The 9704-nt window shown below is 38.9% G+C and overlaps 1 protein-coding gene across 1 annotated transcript; it reads left to right on the top strand.

The window, feature by feature from the left end:
* The first annotated feature begins 717 nt into the window (after nucleotides 1–717).
* On the top strand, nucleotides 718–6906 carry LOC146660472 (transmembrane 4 L6 family member 1-like). The gene is made up of 6 exons (XM_085420358.1): nucleotides 718–843; nucleotides 3014–3309; nucleotides 3725–3790; nucleotides 6136–6272; nucleotides 6359–6545; nucleotides 6639–6906. Exons 2-6 carry the CDS (start codon nucleotides 3133–3135, stop codon nucleotides 6645–6647), a joined length of 576 nt encoding a protein of 191 aa, XP_085276484.1. The 5' UTR covers nucleotides 718–843; nucleotides 3014–3132; the 3' UTR covers nucleotides 6648–6906.
* Nucleotides 6907–9704: the final 2798 nt, after the last annotated feature.

Raw genomic sequence — 9704 nt, 5'->3', positions numbered from 1 at the left:
ATCAGATTGATGCGATCTCCTGTGTGTGGAATCTAAACACCTTTGTGATGTTAAATTGCGAAGCTTTTTACATTCAGGGAAACGGGGTGGTCATGGCGGCACGTGGAGTTTCAATCACTCGCCAAAAAGCAGTAATCTGCTGTCACTCAAAAACACAATGTCCAATCTCTCCCAAAGCTCATAGGCGTGATGAGACTCGAGCTCGGAAATGTTTGTTATGCCATTTGTCAGTAATAGTTAGAGCGCCACCTAGTGGGACGACTATAATCATGGTTCAATGAGATGAAATGTTAGCTGGTGGTTAAATGCATGAATTCCATCAATGTGACATCACATCGGACGTGCTGGTTTTAGGTGTTGGGCGTGGCTCGACACGCCAGGGTGCGAGGGCCCTCATAACGCTGCTTGCAGCTTTAATTATTATTATTATCATCATCATCATCATCATTATTATTATTATTATTACATCTAATAGATGGTCTGATAGATGGTGTAAACTATAAAATATATTGTAAAACCTCAATTTGAACAGACTATAAATGGTTTTACAGACTAGTTTACTCCAAGTACAGATTTTGTGCGTTGGTTAAAAGAAAAAAACAAAACAAAAACAAACAACAACCTGGAATTTGTTTAATCTAGAAGCTCTTCAAATCTTACTGAAAATTTGGTGCTATTTAAAGGCTTAGAGTGGCTGAACTTAACTTAAGTGCTGTTGAACTGGTTTCTTGTTGATGATGCATGCAGAGTAGTTTAACTCTGTGTGTACCACCACAGGTTTTCATGTCAGCACTTTCCATTCACTTGACTGGAGAGCACGGGTGCTGCGCAAATCGCTTAGGGGTGAGTAACTTTGAACACATTTCTGGTGACAGGTACGTCTCAGTAACTGGCAGTGTTGGGAAGGTTACTTTTAAAATGTATTCCATTACAGAATACAGAATACATGCCCCAAAATGTATTCTGTAACGTATTCCGTTACGTTACTCAATGACAGTAACCTATTCTGAATACTTTGGATTACTTAATATATTATCATGCTTTTTACAACAACGTGAATGTACTATTGCTGTGTGATTTATTACCATTACTGAAGGTCCGCGGCTCCGAACCTTAGTAAAGGGACCTCTGACTAATACGGCGGGGTCCGTGTTGGGCTTTTAGCCGAAAAATAGCTTTACTTTGTTGTGTGGGTCAACTTTTCTTGCGAGAGACAGAGAAAGGCGTTGAAAGACTGCTCCAACGGAACTTATTGTTTTCGGAGGAGAACACGGTGTACAGTCGAGTCTTAATAGCTTACTTACAACTGGGCTCGTCAGGCACTCTTCTTGGCTGCAGTGGTTATTATTATATTTGCATGTTTCCAGCTCCCGTTTTTTCTCGATGACTGCTCGTACCTTTCCATTATCCTTTTTTCTCCCTCCTCTTGCTCACAGACACATAACGGGTATGGCAGTCCATTCTCCCTGCAACACGGACTATACTGCCCATGAGGCTACATTCTTTCGAGCTATTCTTGTAGCATTCTGCCTGTTAGCTTAGCACAACAACAACAACAACAACAACAACAAAAAGGCGCTCTCTCACCCAGGAAACACACAGCCGTGCGAGAGATAGAGCGTCGCCCTGTAACCATGGCAACCGTAACGCTGCCGCCTGGAACAAAAGAACGTGGCTGTCAAACAAAACCCAAACAGTCCTGACCCGCGACAATATGAAACAGGAAAGTACCGCAGTGTAATCCATTTATTTCAACAAAGTAACTGTATTCTAAATACCACCTTTTTAAACGGTAACTGTAACGGAATACAGTTACTCATATTTTGTATTTTAAATACGTAACGGCGGTACATGTATTCCGTTACTCCCCAACACTAGTAACTGGTAAAGGAATTGTAGTTAAATGACTACTTGCAAGATCAGGAAGAACTGCCAAAGTCTCTATATAAAGGATAAAAAGTGTCCTGTATTCACAAAACCTTAAAGGCCTTTAAGCAAAAACTGCAACAAACAAAACAACAACAACAGGGGACAGTTTTCAAGTACACATGGGGGCGCTATCAACATCATCGCGTTCGAAGAAAAATGATTGTACTACTTGGATTGTAACACTTGGATACTTGGAATTCAAAATTATCTGGAGGTGATAGCATCATGTGGTGCGACTGCTTTGCTATTATGGGATGTTTCTGGAGAACTGCACAGTTTGAACATAACTGAATTCAGTTGTGTGCAAAGTACTTAACTGACATCTACTTCTCATGCTCTGCTAAAAGCTCTGAAACAAATTTCACATTTTTTATTTCATAGCTGAGCTACAACAGTGTCTTCGTAGGAGAGGGCATTATCTGCGGGTGTACTGGAGGGTTGACCAAAACATGTGACGTACTAATCCTGCTTGTAGCCTCCCACACATCTGGAATTCCGATTACAAGAAAGCACAGAAAATCTCCCCAAGTATGAAAAAACAGACTACAATCATATCTGGTTTTCATCCCAGGGTGTTCTCGCTTAAGAGTAGCCCATTTTTGTTGGGGGAGAAAATCAGATAGAAAACAGTCCTAAATGAGGAGGTGCTGAGACTTCGGAGTAGTAGTTTTTATTATTGCTCTTTGTTGAGTCTTTGTAGCAATTTATTTTGGTATCAAAAGTAGGAAGCCTCCCGCTGGTGAAAATTTGATAACTAAATCAACAAAATGTGAGTTTAACAGATCAGTGAAACAGATAAAGGCTGTAGATTTTATATAAATGATCACAAATTTGTAGAGGTTTTATGCCCAGGTGTAATTAGTTAGGCCTTTTGTTTTCCCTACAGCGGATACTTTGAGCGACCCTACCACTGAACCATCATCATTATGACACCACCATTAAGAAACCTGCGATTTTCACAGGGGATGAATGTTCGATAAAGACGTTCAGTTTTGGCTCAAAACTACTCTACCAGCTCCCTATTTTTAATAAAATGAAGCCACCAATGCAAATATGCTTCAAACTTCTTTTTTTTTTCATGTAGGACGTCTTTCCTCTCAAAAAAAGAAGACCAAAAAAACCCAAAAAACAGGAAGGATGTGCACTAAAACGTGATGAACAGAAAGTCTTTAATCACAGTTGGTTAGTTTTCTCTGTGACAACATGTGTACTGGAAAATGCTCGCGTATCATTGCCTATACTCTGTACCCGATGGTGCTTCTGTCCATCATCTGCAACATCGTGCTGTTCTTCCCCGACCTCAGCACAGAGTATGTGAAAAAACAGCACATCACTGGAGAGGTCATGTACATGGGGGGACTCATTGGAGGAGGTTTATTGGTGAGTTTTCACTTCTCTTATGTGCTGGATTGTAAGGGTGGGAGCCAAGTCTTTATTTTTATTATTATTATTATTATTATTATTATTATTATTATTATTATTACATCTAATAGATGGTCTGATAGATGGTGTAAACTATAAAATAAATTGTAAAACCTCAATTTGAACAGACTATAAATGGTTTTACAGAATAGTTTACTCCAAGTACAGATTTTGTGCGTTGGTTAAAAGAAAAAAACAAAACAAAAACAAACAACAACCTGGAATTTGTTTAATCTAGAAGCTCTTCAAATCTTACTGAAAATTTGGTGCTATTTAAAGGCTTAGAGTGGCTGAACTTAACTTAAGTGCTGTTGAACTGGTTTCTTGTTGATGATGCATGCAGAGTAGTTTAACTCTGTGTGTACCACCACAGGTTTTCATGTCAGCACTTTCCATTCACTTGACTGGAGAGCACGGGTGCTGCGCAAATCGCTTAGGGGTGAGTAACTTTGAACACATTTCTGGTGACAGGTACGTCTCAGTAACTGGTAAAGGAATTGTAGTTAAATGACTACTTGCAAGATCAGGAAGAACTGCCAAAGTCTCTATATAAAGGATAAAAAGTGTCCTGTATTCACAAAACCTTAAAGGCCTTTAAGCAAAAACTGCAACAAACAAAACAACAACAACAGGGGACAGTTTTCAAGTACACATGGGGGCGCTATCAACATCATTGCGTTCGAAGAAAAATGATTGTACTACTTGGATTGTAACACTTGGATACTTGGAATTCAAAATTATCTGGAGGTGATAGCATCATGTGGTGCGACTGCTTTGCTATAAGATATACTGGTAGGATGGCAGTATGAGGAAGGACATTAAAGCAGATATATTCAGTTCACACGTAAGTGTTTACGGGTGTGCGACCAAGCGGAGAGACACTTCCAAAAAGAAGAAATATGTTTGGTGTTGTATCATTATTACGCAATATTTAAGTCCATGTGAGATAAGACAGCAAATTACCACAAATACTAACTCAATTCATTTCTTCTTCTTTTTTCCCAAACAATTTGCCAAATTAAACAATAAGCTTAACGAAAGATTTGCATCGAGAATAGAACAATGCAATGACAGTTAAGCAAAACAAAACACCATTATGACATGCACATGCATGCACAACTGTGAGTCTTGACTAGAGATGGCACGATACCACTTTTTTATGTCCGATACCGATACCGATATCATAAATTTGGATATCTGCCGATACCGATATGAATCCGATATAGTGTTTTTTAATCAACAAAACTGTTTTTTAAATATCTTGCTGCATTTTGTATAAGTTCATACTCAAGTTTAAAACAACAACTACACTAAAGCTATTCTGTTATACCTGTATGCAAAAAAAATGTTTCATAGTTCAGCAATACTGATCAATCTAATAAACTTAAACCTACACCATCCTCCCTATTCTGGTATTTTAAAGAGTACTTAGCATAAATATTAAGCAACCTAACTAATAGGGTTCCAACTCCCAGCAACAACAAAAATAAATAAATAAAAAATAGGGAACCACCCCTCACGCTCCACCTCATGATGCTTAATCGACGTAATCAACCTTAATTTGATGCAGTGTGAAAAAAATGCACAGAAATCAATTATTTTTCAAGAAATATTAAATAGATTCAACATCTTTCTTCAACAAAATTGCAGACTGCACAGATGGTACCTTCCCAAAGGAAAAAGTACTATAGCTTACTAGGGTATATATATTAGACTTAATAGTTACTATATACAGTAATGGACTTCTATTCATTTTGCATCAAATTAAAACTTTGGGTGTCAGATAATTATTTATTAAAAGCTTGACATTTTAAATGAGAATAAGAAAGAAAAGTATGTCTTTGTGCCCCCTTTTCCCTGTTAATGCCCTATCGGCCCCCCTGGCTAAACTTTGCTAGATCCGCCCCTGCACAGTTACCAGCGTCAGCTACGTAGAAAAAGATCCTGGTGTAGAAAGTAATATTAAATACATTCTAACAACAGCTGATCAAGCTTAAACGTGCTGCTGTTGTTCAGCCGCTGGTTTCCTCTTTCTGGTGCAAAGTGGGCCAAAAGCAAACTAGAGACACGGACTCACGACAGAAAAGCTGATCAGCTGATCGTTAAGCAGTTTCATGATTGAAGTAGCAGCAAGAAGAGGCAGTCGCTCCATATATCGTTTGTTAAGCTTAACGCAGGAATGCTTTACAAACATTCAGAGATGGACTTACACACTTGCTTTACTTCTCTCGGGATAACTTTGTCGGAGATGAAATGCCGGGTTGCTAGCGAAGCTCCAAATGCTATCCAGACCACCGACAGGTCCCGCATGCCACAGCCGCTCTATCACGTGATGCCTACTGCTCCGACGTGCTAACGTTCTGAGGTGAGTTACGGCGTGTTGCAAGTTTTGTGAGGTGCTTTCGTGATATTTAATGGATCGGATTACATTTTTTATTTTTCTCCGATATCCGATCCAGTAATTTAGGTCAGTATCGGACCGATACCGATACGTAATATCGGATCGGTCCATCTCTAGTCTTGACTAGAAACTATTATCTTGTTTTAATAATAGAGGTATGTTGGGACGTCAGTCTGTAGTTCGTGATAGGATAGGAGCTAGAAAGGACATTGGACAGTTATTTGGCTTTTCTTTCTTAAACTTATAAATAATAGTTTCACACAAATCTTAGAAGAACAGAGGTGAAATATTAAAAGCTGCTCAGAATTCACTGTTAATATCAAATATCTTAATCTGCAATAGAAATGTTTTTATGACCTGTCATTGTCATTTAACTCTGGCAGATGTTCCTATCTATTCTGTTTGCTGCACTGGGTGCGGCGGGTGCCGTTTACAGCTTCATCGCAGCATTTCTTGGCTTAACAAATGGCCCCCTCTGCAAATCTGAAACCGGTGATTGGCAGAGACCTTTCCAAAGCAGGTGACAAGCAGAAGCAGTTTTCCAAAGACACTTGTTAAAATCCTCAATAAGTTCTGGTTGCTCATAAACCTCTTTTCTTCACGCAGCAATATGACCTACCTGACTGACTATAAGTCGTGGGCGAAGTGCAGTGAGCCAAAGAATGTGGTGCTGTTCAATACTGCGCTGTTTATGACTCTGCTCATAGCCAGCTGCCTGCAGGGGTTGCTCTGTGCCATGCAGATAATCAATGGCCTTGCCGGCACTCTGTTTGGAACCTGTGACAAAAAAGAGGTGAGGTAAAAAGACCACACATTGATGTTTCACATAAGTTACACTCACCAGCGGCTCCCTCGTTTTATTGATGTTTGTTCTTTCAAATTACAGCATGCATAGGTTTCTGATCAGGAGGCTTTTGACTGTTTGCATTTACGCCACATCTGAAGAGGAGTCTAAAAGAAGTGTTCCTGCCTTCAGTACATCTGTAGTGTATGCTTGCTCTAAAAGTATTGTTGGGGTATTTTAATATGCTTGAGGCTGCTGTTACATACACACATTAGCGTCCGCTGTGAAACGAGTACAGTATTGCAAATAATTCACGCTAATCATAGAGTCAGATATTAATAAACTGCTTGAAAATAAATGCTTCTGGTCCACAGCTACACATTTGTCTTGTGTTTTGTCATTACAGTCACTAAAAAATATACTAATACAACTGCAGTGATATTTGAGAGTGCACCTCTTTGTTTCACTCCACACAAACTTTATTCTGTCTATCTATCCTGTATAAATGCGATTTCATATTCCAGATGCATTAACAAACTTCACGGTTTTTCTAAAAAGAATAATCAATCAAAATACAATCCACAGCACTCAAAACATTGCTGTGTGTGAGGAAGGTGAGGAAGGGAACTTCAGATCTCATGATAACCTTTATGGCAGCTGAGTAATCTTGCCTCACCCTAAGTGTTGCCCAGACACCAAACATGTTTTGTTCAGCATGAGTTTCTCTCTCGTTGTCAGTACAGTGCCTAGATAATATACTAATGTACTGATATATACTAATACATATGCCTTCGATTTGCTTGATGCCCAATATAACTGCAGAGACATTTAAGCCTAGAAATTACAAAAGTACACACACACACACACACACACATATATATATATATATATATACATGTGTAAGATAACAATGTCATACATCGACACTGTTATTGCATGCTCAACACACAGCTTTGTTTTGCCGCTGTGTGCGGCAAAACAAAGCAAAAAAAAAAAAAAAAATATATATATATATATATATATATATATATATATATATTATCGGTACACAGCGGCAAAACAAAGCTGTGTGTTGAGCATGCAATAACAGTGTCGATGTATGACATTGTTATCTTACACTGCTTTTTGAACATGTCTCTCACACTAAGAAGTGGTGGCTGTTATACATTCCAACAACAAAAGAAACTCACTCGTTTTGAATATGTGTAATTGACAAGAAAAGATAGATCACACATAGACTTTGGGGGCTCTTAAATAAATAAAAAAGTACAATAAAGAAAATAAAAAGACATGTCTGAATGCACCATCACACTGTTAGCAATCAAAGCTGAATCCATTGCTGAGGAAGGAGAATCTACAGAGCTTGACATACACAGAGATAAAGCGAAGACATTATATGGTTTCGACACGTTTAACAATTCGTAAAGTTGGTCTTGAGTAGCAATCAGACAATTCTATTCTGACGCTTGCCGCACTTTAGGATATGACCCTGCAAATTTCATCAGATCCAGGGGTTGGTGTCCTGGTCACCCTTTTACCCACTTGAGACTTCTCAGAGTTCTGGTCACACAAATGTTTCATCTTGACCTGCGGCTTTTTTAGGTTCTGTTTTGTCAACTGACCTGCCCTATAGTCTGCCGCAAACCATTAACACGGTCTATCAATTTCACAGGTGAGTCATCTGATAACCACTTATCCCACTGCTAAAGGTCCTCATACCTTTTGTCTGAAGATCATAAAAGTCATTAGGGCTTAACCCTGTATTCTCTAACAGACTTCTACACCCATCTGTCATTCAGAATAGCAGACTTAATGGGTAACCAATTTTCAGCCAAGACCCAATTTCCAGCCAAATCATTTCCCCAAATCACCTCTATGCCATGGATAGGTAAAGCAGACTGAACCCCAGTGAACCCCAACGTGGATATCATCCACAAGGCCACACAACAGCCTGGCTTTATTCAGTGGTGGGTTTTTTCTGTTAATAATAAAGACAATAAAAACAACTTACAATGGACAGAAGAATAAAAGAAAAAAACACCACTCATAGCAAAGAAACAAAGACAAGTGGTCTAGTTATATTCAACACTCTGAGAATATTAAGCCATCTCTAAAAACCATTACTAAGCAAATATAGTTCAAAGAATAGGATCTCATCACAAATGACCAAACCTGAGACTAATGAAATCACAGACTTCCTCCAAAGGCAAGTCCAAAGAGACAACTAGCCAAATTTTTCTATGCAAGTGGAAGATGCAGAGCACTAAGTGAAACCTTACGAAGTGATACAAACAAGCGTTTACGTAACTTACTTCAAAAATCTTACAAGGTCAAGATTACTCTGCAGACGAGCCCCATTTGCCCTGCGTCTATCTTTTTCATGTAACTGGTGGTTAGAGCTGTCCCAAACTTAGAAGCAGAACACCTGAGCAGTTCAGACTCAGGTACACTGTAAAAAGCCCTGCCAGAATATCCCTTTTTCTGCTTCTCTCTTCTTTATGGATGCTCATTGACTGACATTTATTTATTTATTTATTTTTTTGGCACATTCTCACTCTTTTTTTTTTTTTTTTACCTGATTTTTGTTTCTAAGAAAAATGAGAGCCACATATGAGGATATTCATTTAAAATTTCAATAGAATAGTAGCAGTATAACGTCCTCATAAGTGGATCTCAGGCCATGTAGAGCAAAATTGAGTATTTTGGTCTAAATAACCCAAAATGTGATGTGCACACACCAGGTCCTGGGAGGATAAGCCATTTTTGGTATCGTTAGCCTAAGTCTATGTGTGGGCTCCATATTTCTTGTCGCATACTCTGAGCTGGGTTCTGACATATAAACATGTGTCTCACACTAATCTAGTTGTGCATTCAAGCAATGTACAAGAAACTTGCTTGTATTTAATCCCAATAAGCATTTTGGAACTCTGATCATGCAGCTTATTTCTCAGCAGTGACATGCTCGGCACCAACATGTGTCAATAAGGGGACCAGTGTGTAGTTATAAAGTTGACCAAACAACGTCGTTATCTAATCATGCCAGCGAGTGAACAACACAAGGCTTGTGTCTCTATAATTCCACAGGGTGAGTCACACATCCTTCCGCAGCCTATCCCATATCTTTTCTGTCACTGGTTTTCACTACACCTCCCACATCCTAACCTCCCT

Source organism: Rhamphochromis longiceps, linkage group LG10 (assembly GCF_057381845.1).
Source record: "Rhamphochromis longiceps isolate RC_006_pf linkage group LG10, R_longiceps_female_GT1.1, whole genome shotgun sequence".
NCBI classification, from domain to species: Eukaryota; Metazoa; Chordata; class Actinopteri; order Cichliformes; family Cichlidae; genus Rhamphochromis; species Rhamphochromis longiceps.
The sequence above is the reverse complement of the archived record's forward strand: the minus strand, read 5'-3'. Positions and strand labels throughout refer to the sequence as shown.

Coding starts and splice junctions, on each gene's coding strand:
- LOC146660472 (XM_085420358.1), top strand. CDS start 3,133: ATGTGTACTGGAAAATGCTCGCGTATCATTGCCTATACTCTGTACCCG. Junction 3,310..3,724: donor TCATTGGAGGAGGTTTATTG/GTGAGTTTTCAC, acceptor GTACCACCACAG/GTTTTCATGTCAGCACTTTC. Junction 6,273..6,358: donor CAGAGACCTTTCCAAAGCAG/GTGACAAGCAGA, acceptor TTCTTCACGCAG/CAATATGACCTACCTGACTG.